Below are 18,456 nucleotides of genomic sequence, written 5' to 3' on the forward strand. Positions count from 1 at the left end.
GACCGAGTCAAATGGGATGACCTAGTGGTATCACCCTTTCCCATGGAACAGATTTTGGCCAAGAGGCTGGTCGATGTAGAGGCAGTGATGAGACGCATACCAAGGATGCCGATCCCCACCAAGAAAAACAGGCCCCACTGCTACGCCGATTCGCCTTTTATAGATGTGATCACCCTAGCTGACATGTACCACAAATTTACTTTCCTAGCATGAAGCCCTATGACGGCACAACCAACCCAGATGATCACATAGCCTGGTACAACCAGCGAATGTTCACTGTTTCGATACCCCAAGCGCTGAAAGAAACCTGCATGTGCAAGAGTTTTGGTTCAAGCTTATCTGTCCAGCACTTCAGTGGTACACAAATCTCCCAAACGGTTCCATCGACTCATTCGCACAGCTTACCGACACCTTCGTAGAGCAGTTCGCCAGCAGTAAAAAACTCGAGAAACTATCGGCTGACCTATAAAGAGTACACTAGAGAAGGGGGGAGCCACTGAGAGAGTATGTCAGCAGATTCAACAAGGAGAAAATTTCCATCCTTTCTTGTAACCCGAGACAACCGTAGATGCGTTCAGGAAGGGTCTCCTCCTAGATGGAGAGTTATACAAAGGGATGACGAAGCTTGGCTGCACCACGATGGAAGACGCCTTGGCCAGAACAGTGATTCAGATAAGGTGGGAAGAAGATGAGATGAATCGGGCAGTACATGCCAGGTATGACCCAAGGTGGAATGATAAAAGGCAAGAATTTAGATCAATTGAACCTCGTCACCAGCCCCCTCCTCGTAACCAGAACAGAGTAAGAAAACCATATGACCGCCAGCCACCTAGAACTGACAACAAACAGGTCGGACCAAGCTGATACAAAATACCAGAATATAACCTAAACGCGAACCAGCCCAAGTGGTGGCGATCATGAACAGGTAAGCTCAATGCCGAAGCAAGGAGAGACACGACCAAGTGGTGCGAGTTCCACGGCGACCATGGACATAACACCCCGGATTGCATTGGCTTATGTTTGGAGGTCGCCACATTATTGAAAAGGGGACACCTCTGAGATCTGCTGACAGATAAAGGGAAACACACTATCAGCCAGAAAAGCACTAAAGAAACATCTCCACCTCCGCGAGAGCCCACACCGAAAGGATTCTGTTCACTCATCTCCAGAGGGTCAGAAATCAGCGGGGTCAGCTACTCCTCAGCCAAACGCTACGCCAGAGCCAGCAGCCACCATGAGATCCAGTCCATCCATTCGGCTTCTCGGTCACATTCTCATCAGGTAATTTAGTTTGAAGATGATGAGCTGGTCATCCTGGCCGCACCTTATCACAATGCTGTGGTTGTCTCCCTCCAGATCGCCAACATCCTAGTCAAGAGGGTATTCATAGACGGGGGGTCATCAGCAAATATTTTGTTCCTTGCAGTAGTGAAGGCCATGGGTCTGGAAGAAAAAAAACATCAACAGAAGGCCGACCCTACTGGTTGGTTTCAGTTCTGAGTAGAAGTACACCATCGGAGAGATTATCCTCCCTATCTATGCCAACGGAGTAAACAAATAGATCGTCTTTCTAATGATCGACTGTCCTTCACTCTACAATGTCATCTTGGGTCGACCTTGGATCCACGACATACGAGCGGTCCTATCCACTTTCTACCAAACGATCAGGTTTCCTACCAAATGGGGAGTACGAGAAATCAAGGGTGACCCGAAAGCTTCCAGAGATTGTTACAAGAATGCCTTCAAGGGCATGGGTAACGCTTCATAGCAATTACAATCTCATCTAACCCCTTCGACCGAGCTAGATCAACCATCTATGGAAAAGTTGGATGAAGTGCAGATACACCCGAACAACCCCAAAAGAAAGACATATATAGGTTCCCACCTCAGGCCCGAGACAAGAGAGAAGCTGATAGAATTCCTTAGATAGAATCAAGATTGTTTTGCCTGGTCCCACGCCGACATGACAGGAATTAGTCCAGAGGCAATGGTCCACCACCTCAAAGTAGATCCGGATCACCAGCCAGTGAAGCAGAGGAGAAGGAAATTCGCATCAAAGTGCAACCGGATCATCAATGAAGAGGTTGAAAAGCTATTGAGCAACGGTATGATCAAAGAGGTCCACTACACCGAATGGCTGGCAAACGTTGTGGTTGTAAAGAAAAAGAACGGAAAGTGGAGAGCCAGTATCGACTTCACGGACTTAAACAAAGCGTGCCCTAAGGATTCCTTCCCACTCTCACATATCGACATGATGGTTGATGTGACTGTAGGCCACAAGCTCTTTAGTTTCATGGATGCTTTCTCTGGTTACAACCAAATCTTGATGCACCCGGACGACCAAGAGAAAACAGCCTTCATCACACAGAAGGGAACCTACTGCTACAAAGTGATGCCATTCGGTCTGAAGAACACCAAGACTACCTATCAGCGGCTAGTCAATAGGATGTTTGCCGAACACCTTAGGGACACTGTGGAGGTTTACATCGACGATATGCTCATCAAGTCCCTGATAGCAGAACAACACCTTGACCACCTCAGCCAGGCGTTCGCTGTCCTAAGGAAGTATAACATGAAGTTGAATCTAGCCAAATGCTTATTCGGCGTCTCGTTAGGTAAATTCTTGGGCTATATGGTAACTTAGCGAGGGATAGAAGCCAATCCCGACCAGATCAGAGCGATCCTCAGTATACCATCCCCAGCTTGCATAAAAGACGTTCAGCGCCTTATAGGACGAGTAGCCGCCTTGAGCCGTTTCATCTCCAGATCCGCCGACAAGTGCCATGTTTTCTTCCATGCACTCAAGAAGTCCAACAAGTTTGAGTGGACCCCCTCCTGCTAGGAAGCCTTGCAACAGTTGAAAAGGTATCTGACCTCCCCTCCGCTCCTTTCCAAGCCTATCGACAGGGAAAAACTTTACACATATCTGGACATCTCAAAGACAGCAATCTCAGTAGTGTTAGTTCGGGAAGAGGATGCAAAGCAGCTACCAGTCTACTATATAAGCAAGTCACTCATCGACGCAAAAACATGGTACAGTCAACTGGAGAAACTGGCCCTCGCACTCATCCATGCATCTAGGAAGCTCAGGCCGTACTTTCAGTGCCACTCCATAGTCGTACTCACTTCCTTCCCACTCAAGAAGATGTTGCACAAACCATAGCTATTAGGCCGACTCACACAATGGACAGTGGAGCTTGGTGAGTTCGATATATCATACCAGCCTCGCACTGCCGTCAAGTCCCAAGCATTGACAGACTTCATTGCTGATTTCACCCTGAGCACCACCATCCAAGCAGAAGACGAGATATTATGCATGAATAGTGGTTCACCCTCCAAGTGGACTCTTTTGGTGGATGGATCAAGTAACGTGAATGGAAGCGAACTCGGGTTAGTACTGACTACACCAAAGGAAGACGTCATCCAACGGGCAATACGGTGTGGGTTCAAATGCACAAACAACAAAGCTGAATATGAGGCTTTCATCGCTGGACTCTCCTTAGTCAAAGAAATCGGAACAAGGAGACTGGCGGTGATGTCTGACTCCCAACTCATAGTCAACCAGATGCAAGACACTTACTAGGCACGCGACTCGAAGATGACGACATACTTGAACTTGGTCAAAGAACCGTAGGCCCAATTCGAAGAGTTCTCCATCGCCCAGGTCCCAGGGGCGGAGAACTCTCACGCTGACGCCCTTGCCAGCCTCGGCTCGGCGCTCTAATGTTCTTCCCAGTCATCCATCCCTCTGTTATTCCTGCAATGGCCAGCCAATTGGAAGGAGCAACCACCAAACAAGTCGCCTGAGAAAGCAATGGATATTGAGCTAGTCGACTGCTGGATGACCCCGATAGTGAAGTACTTAGAACACAACGAACTCCTGGCTGATAAGAAGGAAGCACGCCGATTGAGAGCAAGAGCCGCCAGATTCACCATCTATAAGGGCCAACTCCTCAGGAAATCATTTTTGGGTCCCTATCTCAAGTGCATAAGTGCAGAGGAGGCCGAAGGTGTTCTCGCCGAACTCCATGAAGGCGAATGTGGAAACCATGCTGGGGGACGCAGCCTTACACACCGGGTGATCATTGCTGGATATTATTGGCCAAACATACAAACTGATTCGGCTGCTTATGTTAAGAAGTGCGACAGTTGTCAAAGATTCATTCATGTCTCACACCTCCCACCCGAGCAACTCCACTCCATCCTCACACCTTGGCCCTTCATGAAGTGGGGAATAGATATAGTGGGAAAGCTACCGACCGCACCCGGGCAACGAGTTTTCCTGTTGGCTGTGACAGATTACTTCACTAACTAGATTGAAGCCGAAGCCTTCACACAAGTCAGAGACCGAGAGGTAAAAGGTTTTATCTAGAAACATGTCATTTGTAGGTTCAGGATACCGAAGGAAATCGTCACCAACAATGGATCCCAATTTATCAGTTCAGGCTTCAAGGATTTCTGCGACATGTGGGGGATCAAGCTTAGCTTTTCCACCCCCCACAACCCCAAGTCCAACGGCCAGACCGAGTCATCAAATAAAACCATCATACAGACCCTAAAAAAATGATTGTAGAAAGCGAAGGGTGCATGGGCAGATGAGCTACCCGGAGTCTTTTGGTCCTACCGAACTACAGCTCGCTCGTCAACAGGCGAGACCCCCTTCTCCCTCACATATGGTTCTAAGGCGGTCATCCTGGTCGAAGTATCAGTTCCATCCACCATGCTCCAATGGACGGACGAGGAAACCAATAGCCAAAACCTTTGCCAAACTTGGACACCATCGATGAGCTACGCGAGCAAGCGAGCATCCGCAACGCTATCTACCAGCAGCAGGCCACCTAGCACTACGACCGCAACGTTAGGATCAGAACTTTCAAAACAAGCGACTGGGTTCTCTGCAAGGTCTTTCAAAACACTAGGGAGATCAATTTCGGTAAACTCGGCCCCACTTGGGAGGGTCCCTACAAGATAATCAAAGAAGCGGGAAAGGGCGCTTACCAACTCCAGACTCTAGAAGGCAAAGACATCAGTAATAGTTGGAATGCAGTCCACCTCAAACACTGCTACTTTTAGGTGAACTCATTTGTTTAAATGTTTATTTCTTTTTGTTTTTATTTTTAAAGGGATGAGTGGGCCTATCCACCTCCTCATAGACAGTCAGCCTTATGGCCCGAATTTAATGAAGTATTATTCAGAATTTCACATTTTCGGATCGATCTTGCTCGATCAAATTATTTTTACACCTTCGGATCAACCCTGCTCGATCCACGGATTTACACTTTCGGATTGACCCTACTCAATTCGTAGATCTACACCTTTGGATCGGCCCTGCCTGATCCACGGATTTACACCTTTGGATTGACCTTGCTCAATCCACAGATTTATACCTTCGATCGGCCCTACCCGATCCACGGATTTACACCTTCGGATCGACCCTGCTCGATCCACGGATTTACACCTTCGGATCGACTTGCCCGATCCATGGATTTACACCTTCGGATCGACCTGCTTGATCCACGGATTTACACCTTCGGATTGACCCTGCCCGATCCATGGATTTGCACCTTTAGATCGACCCTACCCAATCCATGGATTTACACTTTCGGATCGACCCTGCCCGATCCACAGATTTACACCTTCGGATCGACCCTGCCTGATCCACAGATTTACACCTTCGAATCGACCCTACTCGATCCACGAAATTACACATTCGGATCAGCATGCTCGATCCACGGATTTACACCTTCGGATCGACCCTGCTCGATCCACAGAATTATACCTTCGGATCGACCCTCCCGATCCACGGATCTACACCTTCGACCGACCCCACCCGGTTCATGAAGCTACCCACCCAGACAGCCAGACCGAGTGAAGGGTTCTTACACCTCAAAATCGACAAGTCATCGACCTATCCTAGTAGAGAGTCTACATAACTCAGCCACTAGGCTGCATCAAAATCACAACACAAGCATAAGAGTTCAACCCCTAGTGCATCTACGAACAAAGAAGCAATCAACAACTCATTCACCCATCAGGAAAACATAAAAAAAAAAAACAACAAGTTTTAACATATAAACAACCTTAAGTGGCTTAGTTCAGAAATACAATAAAAGGCATACATGCCAAGAAAGGACATTGCAGGACATTGCAGGCCCCAAAATACATGAGCAAAACAGAAATAAAGTTAAATGTCATCAATGCGAGTCGTCTCTCCCATCTCCGACTTGGTCACCCCATCGCCAGCACCAGTACCCGTCCCTGCAGCCTGGTCGCTCACATCCCAAGTAACCGATGGTCTTGACCAACTAGCAAAATCGAGAATCTGCTCATCAATCTGCTCCTCCGTATGCTCAGCCCCCTCCTCCAACATCTCCTACATGAGCTGGATGTCCTCATCCGGATTCCAGTGGGAAGTATTCTCGACCTTATACTTGAGCATGAGCTCCCCTCGGGCTTTAATAATGGCATCATCAGCAATGGTGAGGCACTGCTTCTTGAGGGACTAAATCTCTGCAGTCTTCTCAGCTAACTCTCTTTTCAGCCTCTCCAACTCACCCTCGGCCGCCTTTAGACGCTGCTGGCTCTCTTGTTCGGCCTTTTGGGCTACCATCTCCCTTTGACGCAAACCAGTGTTCGCCTTGGATACATCCTGTATCCTTTTCTCTTACGCCACTACGGACTTCCTTAGATGCAACTTGCTTGTGAATGCCTGCACAATAAAACATTGTCATCAGTACAAACCGTGATGAACAAAATAAAATAAAACTACTGCCCTACCTGAAAAGCGCAGGACACCCCACAGTTAGCGACCGCAACCGCCCCTACCTGGTACAAACGGGTCTCGTCCGCTAGGAATAGGAAGGAGTCAGCCAATTTGCTCATAGAAGTTATGTCAAAGTAGGTCGACACGGAAGCCGGAATATGGAAGGTGATCATCTCATTCTCTTCATCCAAGATCGCTGTTTGGGATGACCCAGCTCCGGCGGCGGGCTAACGGCTTGGTGGTGTCGCCACTATATCCTCCGCTCTCCTATCCTCTCTGGCCGAGGATTCCCTCCTCCTCTTCTCCCAGCGTCGGGCGATGGACTCACTCGCACTAGGGATGGTCAACTTCTTCATCAGTTTCCCTGCAAGCACAAACTCTCCAACAGTCAGTGGATTCAACCTGGACTCACCGTAAATAGTCTAATTGTAGTAGCGAGTCAAAAGCACATCCCAAGTTTGCTTCAATGAAGGGAAGGAGATACCTTGCTGGATTGCCTCTACTCCGGCTTAGAGATGGCTACTCCTTAGGTTGGCCTCTAACAATACTACCCGCTAATCCCTCTGTGCCTTAGGAATGGCTAGCACCTTCTGGGTCTACACCTCCAAACCATCTTCGCTCTGCCCGGCTCGATTGTGCTCGAGCTCTGCAAAGAAAAAATACAATAAGATTTAGTAAGCACAGTACAAAAGAAAGATAAGGTTCTTACCAATGGCTCGCCAAGTGCTCGGAATATCGCTCTGGCCTCTCTCCCTAAAGACAGCCTCGCCCCCCACAAAGAAGTACCGATCCTTTCAGTTCTTGTCACTAGATCGGAGGTCGGTCACCAGGTGAGACCGATCATGCCTGAGGTTGATCAAATATCGACCCTTCTCCTTGTAATTTTCCTTCAAGAAATATGAGTACAGCAGCTTGTGCAGCCCAAACATCACTTGGCTTCTCACACAAAGGTCTTCCAGCGCCATAAGTAACCTCCAACCATTCGACATGATCTGTGATGGGGTAATCATGAAGTGGTTCAACACCTCCCAAACCAGACGAGGAATAGGCAACCTCAACCTGTCATGAAACCACTTCTAATAAACACTTACCCAGCCTTTAGCCTCCCAACTAACCCATTCGTACGACCATGGTGCCTGGATGTCGACCAAATTCGGAATGTGATACATAGTTCGGATTTGTCACACGTTACTATCCTTAAGCATGGGCGGATAATCCCTACTCAAAATCTCACTGCCCTGTTGTCTCGGCTCTTCCTTAGAGCCACTGTCGGACGAAGATGAACTACCAGCTCCTTCGGAGTCTTCCCCACTTCCTCTATGCCTACCCGAACCACTTGGGTCGGCAGCACTCGTCCCTGGGGTAGTTACACTCACACCGGTCAGTACACCCTTAGGAACGGAGCCCTCAGGCATCATCACCATGGTCTGGGCACGATCATACTCATTCCCAACATCGGCCCCAACCCCACTCAAACTACTCGACTCCGAATCTGACATCGGTTTGTCCAACCTGCCCAACCGACTGATTATTCTCGATGACCTATACTCCCAAAATCTAGTGTCGGACCACCACTTGCCCTGAACCACTAACCGAACAACACTAAAAGAACACCTCCAAAATATTGCTCGCCCCCAACACCGGACGACCTATCACCTTTAACATCGATCAACCCGCATAACCCAACCTAGAACTCTGGTCGACCCTCTCAATCGACTGACCGACCAGGCCGCCACCCAGTACCAACTTGTCCCAATTCACCCCGAAACACCGATCGACCCCTTCAGATAGGACAACCCCTCGCTACTCGGTCAGATGGACTGGACGACCAACCTAGGCCACTTAAAACCTCCTACAACCCTGTTCCAAACTGCCACTCGATTCAGTCAGGCAGACCGACCAAGCCAATATGCTACGTAATCTGATGTATTCTCTATCCCGTCCAAAAAACACCAAAAATTGAGCAACTTGCTGGAAATCCACTGGAAATCCCAGAATCCACACATTTTCTAAAAAATCGAAACTCCAGTACACGAAATCTCTCAAACATCATGAAATCACACCAAATCTGCCAGAAACTCAACACAAACGAAGCAGAAAAAGCAAAACAAACCAAATCTTCCAAAAAACACAACTCAACCTCTTCAGAAAACAACGCACAAACACAAAGAAAACAGAAGAAGTAAAGGAGAAAAAAATTTTTACCGTGAAAATGGCCCAATCTCGGAATCTCCTTCGAAGCAGTGACGAAAACCCAAGTTTCAGAGAAAACGAAAAACGCGAAAGGAAGAAAAACGGCCAGATGAAATGAACATTCACGAGCCAGACATTTTATTAGCAAAAGCTGTCAAGTGACACGTGTCACCACATGAGTGGGCATCGAAAGTCGCGAGTGTTTTAATTTTCCCTCCCAAGTTTAGAGGGCATCCCAGTCGTACACGTGTCAAATTCATGCCAGCTATACTCAATCCCCGAGGTGCAACCATTAGTTCGGGTTGCCCTACCGACTGGGATCGACATCATCGTACCTAGCCACCTAGCTCTGGTTACCCAGGATCACACCAAACACGTCGGCTAAGCATAAGCTTTACTATTCGGTCACCTCTACCGAATGAGTGACTACGCTGAATGGTTCGCTCAGACTCGACCAATCCCAAAGCGCCATAACCAAGTAAGGACTAATGTAACCCACTCGGCTAGCGGCACGGGCTGAACGCACCTTCATGATACTCATTCAATCACCCATTTGACCAGACCGAGCGAACAGACCTTCAGCAGATCAATCTCCATTTTTGTATCTGGTTAGACACCCCGAGCCATTGCGTGTGCGCTAGACTGTTCGCCCATTCGGCCCCGAACACCAGTCGACTGAATCCTGCTGGACTGATCAGGCCCCCCGACTTGGATAAGGGCACTGAGCACGACCACGAGTTTCCCCCGTCCGATCGAATAATCATACCGAAGAACCGAGCCAACTACGGCCTCAGCCACGCGGCTAATCGATCGACCACGAAGGCCGACCTAATGCCCCTCAAGCGACGCCTACTTTTTAAGTTAAGCACTCCTTAACTTAGAGAGTGGGGGGCAAACTGTTAGGGCCAAAAATCATCCTTGGCCCAAATAGGGAAACGGGACTGACAATGAGGAAAAGAGCAAGCCCAATCCTGATGCGGCCCAATCCAAAACTCACCGGATTAGGCCCATTTGATACGAGGTACAGTCGGCCCAAACCGTCCAGACACAAGCCTCCTAGTCCTAGTTCACTTCCTGGATCTATGAACGAATTCAGAGCCCATGGTCACCTACAGATCACATTCCTATTCGAACATCGGTAAAGTAGCCCACTACAACCCCAACTCCTCCAAAGTTTGTGTTAGAGTCATACTTGGACTCCCTTTCATGCAAGGATAAGCGGATAAAAGGATATATCCCTAGAGGAAGCGGATTGCTACGAGAATTCCCAATCCCACCAGGAGTGGGAGACCAGACAGTCACTATTTAAATAGAGATCATCCCTCTCACAAAGGAGGACACTACACCTACAGACCCCGGAGTTCTAGCTTGAGAACTTCACATCACAGTCGTAGTCACAGTCCTCGATTAAACTTCTAGTAACCTCTCTACTCCCTAGCCCTCACTAAATCAGCCTTTCAGCCTTGCTGACTTAAGCGTCGGAATGTCTATGGCAAACACCACCCTGATGTTTTCCGTCGTTTCACGTGTGTTTCTTTACGTGTACAGATATAACAAATCGCTAGTGGCCTCAACCTCACCGGATCAGTCCATTCTTCCGTACAGATAGATTTTTACATCTATAGCAAGCTCCATACCTTTGCATGGTATATCGCTACTACAAGCAAGCTTTACAACAATCGGAGTTGCAGAAGTGCCTCAAATATTAATTCGAGAAGCTAACGTTGCTAATCTTTACGCGTGACGAAAGCTAAAGAAATAAAAGAAAAGAATGAGGATACGATGTGACCAATATCATGAGAGTTGGTGAAGACAAAACAAAAATAATAAAGAAATTATACTTTTGCATTGCAATCGTTATGCGGGCAGTAGACTTGATCAATTAATGATGATAGGATTAATGGCATTAACTATGGTAATGTACTCAAAACGCATGTTAGAAGCGATGCCTGCATAGGAAGTTAGCCAAGTTCTTATTCTCACACCATTATCAGTATTGCTGAGGGTACAACCCCTGACATTGATTCCATCTACGGGTTCCTCTCTATCGTACTTTCCTAGACTTCCAACACTGATGTCGTGACTACATCCGCAATTAACCTTAGTAATTGATGTATTTTTGTTGCCACCATCGATGGAGATACAATCATCACCTGTTTTGATTTTGGAATCCATACGTAATGTCAATTCTAGTAAATCTTTTGATATGGATTCCATCGGTGTTGAGGCTATCTACAGGAGCAATGACGGTAAAGCGATGAAACCTAAAGTTCTTGGGACCGAGAAAGTTAACAGGAAATTGTTTGCTATTTAAGGAAGTTACATCTTGGACCAACCCATCGTTGATGAAGTCGAACCTCATATTCTGACAAGGACGTCTTTAAATTATTTTATATAGTCTATATTATGTTTGGTGTAGCTTCCTACTAACCAAAATTATTTAGATTAAAAATACCAAATTTCTTTACTAAATTTTTTATTAATATATTTGTCATTATTTTATATTATCAATTAATTACTTATTTATAAAAGTAAGTTATATGACTTCACTTTAATCTTAATAAAAAAATTTATGTCATAGGTATATGTAAATATTACATTAAATCATATAATTAAAATTTATTTTTATTTAATTAAATGGTTAGTTATTTAGTAAAACATTAATTTGATGCTTAATTTTTTGTATATGAACTGAAAAAAATAGTTTTGATATGTTCAATTAATAATTAAATTTTTGGTTAAATTTTTAAATACTTTATTTTTTATTAAATATTTAGTTAAATAAATAAATGCATTTGGTTTGCAGCAGTTCTTGGGTAGCTAAAACTATTTTCTCCATGTGCAGCTTTACTTCACGCCTATTAGTGCGCTATAGTACCTTCTTATTGTACTGTCCATTCCAAACATAATGTAGGCCCGACATGGGATCGTATCATAATAATCCAATCCTACATTTTTATTAAGTGCAAGGGTTTGTTTTATTTTTCCCTGAGATCGTTTACTATTAAACTCATCTAATTTGTTCAAAAAGTATAAAAAACACTCATATCATTATTTAAAAAAAAAAAAAAAAAAACTTTTAAAAATATCAAACACCTCATTTACAAAAATTATCAAAAAACCCTAATAAGTGATATTTAATACTTTATGAATGAAAAAGATGAATCCATTCTAAGCGATCTCATAAAGAGAAAAATAAAATAAACTTTTAAAACCTCGAGAGGTTAGCTTGGTGGTCAAGAAAATTTACTCCCTTAATTGACTTCTTGAATTCAAATCACCTTGAGACCACATACCATATTTGTAGTTTACTTAGACTATCAGACTTGTAGAGTATTTAATAGGCTCCGCTGATTAGTTGAGATGTGCACTCGAACACCCTAGTTATCAAAAAAATAAACCTTTAAGTACAATGCCTACAAACAAAACATACCCTAATTGACTTCAAGAGGTAAATCAAACCTTTTACATTCACCACTGTTCAAGTTGAAGAATTTAGCTACACCACCTCAATTATCACAAGATGCAACCAGCTTCGCCTCAAGTGCAAGTGAAAACACCTTTCTTAAAAATAGTTTACCAAATATAAAGAAAACTGTTCATAAATGTGCTCTTAAAGAAAGATCCCAAGTTGATAAATTAGAGATAAATATGCTCATAAAACGGAAATTAGAAAATTTATGCATTAACCTCTACTTTAAAATCTATAATTTAGAAAACATATATTTGAAATACGTAGGTGCACTAATCTTTGAAAAACGATTGAGTCATGCATATCAGTAACAAATTTTACAAATTAAATTAAACTTAAGTTTAATTTTTTTTTAAGCCCATTATTTAACGAATTTGAACCCTTTCAGTTTTATTCATGATTCTTGAATTTTGTCGTTAAAATGCAAGCGTGCTGGAAGACGCTTGTATGTTCATTTTTAAAATATTATTAGTTATCATAAAATCTAAGGTTAGGTAATGTGATCATAAATTCTTCCAATTAATAATAATAAAATTAAGGCAGGTTCTTTTGCTCTCTTAAATTATGTTAAAGATATCCGAGTAGTTACCATATAATATATTTTAGGAGATTATCACATACTACTTTAAGGTTTCAAAATTTATCATTCAGATAAGAACTTTCACATTTTTCATTAATAGACTCTCAGAGTTTCAAAATTATATTATGGATACTCCTTTGCCCTTACTTGGTGATGTTGTCATTTGTAATAGATGAGTGAAACGGTAATTTTTGATTTGGTATTATATGTTCCAATTACAGTATGGGTTGAACTGTAATGCTTCACAACTTCTTATAAATTGGAAAAAGCCTGCTGCACTCGAATGCGAAGATTGGTGAGTTTGCTGTTTTTGCAGTCTCAAAACACGTGCATTGCATTGCATGTATCTCATGTGGCAGTCCCCTCACTCTCTCTCTCTCTCTCTTTGAAAGTTGTTTTAACTTTTAAACCTCCATATGATATTTTCACTCTTAACTTAAAAATCACCACAGTTTTTCGCTTCTGAATCTCTCTCTCTCTCTCTTCAAGCTAGGAAGTGAAATGGAGGCAACAGAAGAAGGACGCATTCGAACTGGTAAGCTTCGAATATCCATCTTTTAATCACTAGCATTAATAGTTTTCACATGCATGGATGTACACTGCTTTTGGTATGCTGTTTGTTGATATATATAAAGAAAGGAAAAAGAAAAATAAATGTGCTTAGTTTTGTATTTTAATGGGATATGTTTTTTTGTTTGTTTTATGTGTTTTAAGTTCAAAACCATTGACTTTTTTCATTTTTGAGCCTCATGAATTAATGCAATAATATTTTAGAGTAATATGACTTATAAAATTAGCAGGGATGGATACAAAATTTAACGTTAGACGGGCAAGTTTAAAATAAATAATATAAAATTTGTGATAAAAATGACTTTAGAGGGGCAATAATATTTTATTTAGTTTAAGTTTTACTCTTCAATTGACTTCTAATTGTTAAAGACTTAAAGCCAATATAAAAAAAGAAAAATATTCGATTAATAAAACACTTATCTTCGTAAACAAACAAAATTTTATTTGTATAATAAACAATAGAAAAAAAAATGGTTTTACTTTTATATGTGTGGGTCAATTTATAAAGTAAATTATATTAAAATTGAAAAAATTAAAAAATAATAAAAATAAAATTTTGAGTGGGGTCATCAGGCCCCACTCATGTACACATTGATCCATCCACGAAAATTAGGATTTTAACCATTCAAAATTGATATCGAATTCTATATACATATTCTTTCGTAAAAAAATGTGAAAACATTCTTTATAGGATTATTTGTTAAGCTCAAGAATTGGATGTCCAAAACTCTCAAAGAATTATTCTTTTTTATTTTGTTTAAGAAAACTGAAGAAAAATTGGGCCTATTTTGTAAGTGAATCTCAACGTCTTACGTGAAGATTGCTTATATATGGAATTATTCAAATTTAATAAATGATTTAAATGAAGTGCTATCCAGATTGCAGACGGTCACATTAATTTAATAAATAATATATGGAAAAGAAGAGATGAACCATTGTACATGGGCTACATTAAGTTAGGCCTAGTCCAATGTGTAAAGATGTTGTTTTGTTTTGATAATAGGAACTTTGTGGACGGGTACAGCCCATGCTTTTACTGCAATAGTTGGTTCAGGTATTTTGGCTTTGCCATGGAGCGTGGCTCAACTTGGTTGGATTTTGGGACCCCTTGTTCTCGCTACATTTGCAATCGTTACTTATTACACATCTATCATTTTCTCTGATTGCTATCGAACTCCTGACCCTGTCACTGGAAGAAGAAACCATACTTACGGAGATGCTGTGAGAACACTCTTAGGTATAATTATTTTTCATTTCGATCCCTATTGAAACATTAACTACAAGTTAATTACATATGACAAAAGAATGAAGTTTAATTTTCTCAATCCTTTGTTGCAGGTCCGACTGAAGTACTGCTTTGTAGTATATTGCAATATACAATATTATGGGGAACGATGATTGGCTACACGATTACAACTACCATTAGTGTCGCGTAAGTATATATCATATCATATGTAGTGACGAAGCCTACAATTTCTTTCAGTGGGGGCAAATTAAAAATACAAAATTGGAGGGAATTAATTGAATTTCCCAAGGGCTGTTGGGGGCATAAGCCCCCTTTCAGTCCGTAGTGGTCCGTTCCTCATCATATGTCTGTCACTTTTTCAATGTAACAGGACTTTGAAGAGATCAACTTGTTTCCATGAGAAGGGACAAAATGCAACATGTGGAGTATCAGGAAATCTATACATGCTAACCTTTGGAGCAACTGAAATTATTCTATCTCAATGTCCAAACTTAGAGAAAATAACATTCCTTTCAGTCNTCCAATTCTATATACATATTCTTTCGTAAAAAAATGTGAAAACATTCTTTATAGGATTATTTGTTAAGCTCAAGAATTGGATGTCCAAAACTCTCAAAGAATTATTCTTTTTTATTTTGTTTAAGAAAACTGAAGAAAAATTGGGCCTATTTTGTAAGTGAATCTCAACGTCTTATGTGAAGATCGCTTATATATGGAATTATTCAAATTTAATAAATGATAAATGAAGTGCTATGCAGACTGCAGAGGGTCACATTAATTTAATAAATAATATGTGGAAAAGAAGAGATCAACCATTGTACATGGGCTACATTCTCATGTTTTTTACAACGTAGCCTTCTGTACAGGGGCTCCTATAAGTTAGGCCTAGTCCAATGTGTAAAGATGTTGTTTTGTTTTGATAATAGGAACTTTGTGGACGGGTACAGCCCATGCTTTTACTGCAATAGTTGGTTCAGGTATTTTGGCATTGCCATGGAGCGTGGCTCAACTTGGTTGGATTTTGGGACCCCTTGTTCTCGTTACATTTGCAATCGTTACTTATTACACATCCATCATTTTCTCTGATTGCTATCGAACTCCTGACCCTGTCACTGGAAGAAGAAACCATACTTACGGAGATGCTGTGAGAACACTCTTAGGTATAATTATTTTTCATTTCGATCCCTATTGAAACATTAACTACAAGTTAATTACATATGACAAAAGAATGAAGTTTAATTTTCTCAATCCTTTGTTGCAGGTCCGACTGAAGTACTGCTTTGTAGTATATTGCAATATACAATATTATGGGGAACGATGATTGGCTACACGATTACAACTACCATTAGTGTCGCGTAAGTTCATTCAACACGTATTATATATCATATGTAGTGACGAAGCCAACAATTTCTTTCAGTGGGGGCAAATTAAAAATACAAAATTGGAGGGAATTAATTGAATTTCCCAAGGGCTGTTGGGGGCATAAGCCCCCTTTCAGTCCGTAGTGGTCCGTTCCTCATCATATGTCTGTCACTTTTTCAATGTAACAGGACTTTGAAGAGATCAACTTGTTTCCATGAGAAGGGACAAAATGCAACATGTGGAGTATCAGGAAATCTATACATGCTAACCTTTGGAGCAACTGAAATTATTCTATCTCAATGTCCAAACTTAGAGAAAATAACATTCCTTTCAGTCGTCGCTACTGTTACATCACTTCTATATTTTGCTATTGCACTTTTCCTATCAATCGCAAAATTTTTCTCACATCTTGAGTTCAAAGGAACTCTCAAGGTAGCTAATTCCGAAACAGGGTTACCATCATCGACCAAGATTTGGCATGCCTTTCAAGCCCTCGGAAACATTGCTTTTGCCTTCGGCTACTCCAATATTCTACTTGAAATCCAGGTTAATTTTTCAATATAAACCCCAAATTATTTTTCTTTTATGCTTTTTAACAGTAGTTATTACTTACATTTTAATTCCTTAAACTTAATTAAGGATACACTGAAGTCTCCCCCACCGGAAAATAAAGTGATGAAGAAAGTGACTTTGTATGCAATTGGTGCAACAACACTGTTTTACTTATTTTTACATTTCTCTTGGATGCATGGGTTATGTGGCCTATGGAAATGATGTTCCCGGAAATGTTCTCGCCGGATTTTATAATATATTCTGGCTCGTTGACATTGCCAACCTTGCTGTAATTATACATTTAATTGGAGCTTATCAGGTATCCCTCTTAATCATTTAAAAGTTATTAATAAAGGGACAAGTCTACCATGCATCGACATATATATGTTTAAAGGATTATCTATTTAAAAAAATAAAATGTCTGTTATTGTATATTTGACGTATGATGAGACCTTTTTTTTTCCATCAAGAGTATCCACTATTATTGTTTTTCAATGAAACAAGTCCAAAATTTAAGTTCATACAATATGGATACGGTGATGCAAGACTAATCGCCAAGATTGGCATAGATATAACTGATTCTTGCACCAACGTATCCCTTCTCCAAAGTAAAGCAATGCACTAAAAAGTCGTCAAGGCATCCTAGTCGGGGAAATGATGCCTTGACGCCATCGGCTGGTGTCGATAAGTGTACTATAGGTATAGATGACTAGACGTAGTATTGATTTTTTTTGTTTGTGAATTGTTCAGGTATATTCTCAACCAATTTTTGCCATCCATGAGAAGTGCATTGTAACAAGATGGCCAACTTCATTTTTCAATACTGTTTACACAGTTAAACTCCCATTCATAAAAAAGTACACAATCCGCTTCACCTTGAGCAAACTTCTGTTGCGAACAGTCTTTGTCATTTTCACAACCGCAGTAGCAATGATGTTCCCGTTCTTCAACGCGATTCTTGGGCTTCTAGGAGCAGTTTCTTTCTGGCCACTAACAGTGTATTTGCCGATGAGCATGTACATTGTGCAAGCAAAGATCAAAAGAGGAAGCTCTAAATGGATGATGTTTCAAATTCTGGGGTTGTCATGCTTGATTGTAACTCTCGTTGCTGCAATTGGTTCAATTGCAGATATTTTAGAGCTTCTTAAGAATGCAAAGCTGTTTCATATTCAACTCTAGATGGTCAATTGTATCACAATTCAGAATTTGTAAAACGCTCTTCTTCATTCCAGCACAATTTGTTACTTTGTTAGATAATTTTGAATTGAAGCATATGCATGTTTGTGATAAACTATATTGTATTAATGAAGTTGTTCCTATAAAGTTTCAAGCTTCAGAATTTTTTTTTCTTTGTGTGGTATTAATTTTGAATTTCTCAAATAATTTCAAGACAAATTGCCAGAGTGTTTAAATGAATTTGAAACCATGTCATCAAATAATTTCATATTCAATGCAAAGGACATATTAATCAAATAAAATGAAGAAAAAGGCTAGTTAAATGCAATTTTTAATGATGACAATTAGTAAAATGCACTGGCTGAACCTTTTTTTTTTTTTTTTCTTACTTATTTATTCTTTTTTTTTTTTTTTTCTTACTTATTTATTCATATTTTATCTACTTTAAAAAGGTTATTCAATCTCAATGTGGTATGATAAAATAACAAAATTCTGTCTAATATTTAGAAATAACACAGATACCTTAGTTGTTAGTGAACCAT

At 41.4% G+C, this 18,456-nt stretch overlaps 1 protein-coding gene across 1 annotated transcript; it reads left to right on the top strand.

Moving 5' to 3' along the window:
- Positions 1–13,509: 13,509 nt before the first annotated feature.
- LOC116111524 (amino acid permease 8-like) lies at positions 13,510–17,917 on the top strand. The gene is given in 7 exon segments (XM_031397703.1): positions 13,510–13,543; positions 15,751–15,984; positions 16,086–16,179; positions 16,375–16,732; positions 16,826–16,912; positions 16,914–17,057; positions 17,489–17,917. Coding segments are annotated over 7 exon segments (1,380 nt in total).
- The last annotated feature ends 539 nt before the right edge of the window (positions 17,918–18,456 follow it).

Source organism: Pistacia vera, unplaced genomic scaffold, assembly GCF_008641045.1.
Source record: "Pistacia vera cultivar Batoury unplaced genomic scaffold, PisVer_v2 Contig642, whole genome shotgun sequence".
NCBI classification, from domain to species: domain Eukaryota; kingdom Viridiplantae; phylum Streptophyta; class Magnoliopsida; order Sapindales; family Anacardiaceae; genus Pistacia; species Pistacia vera.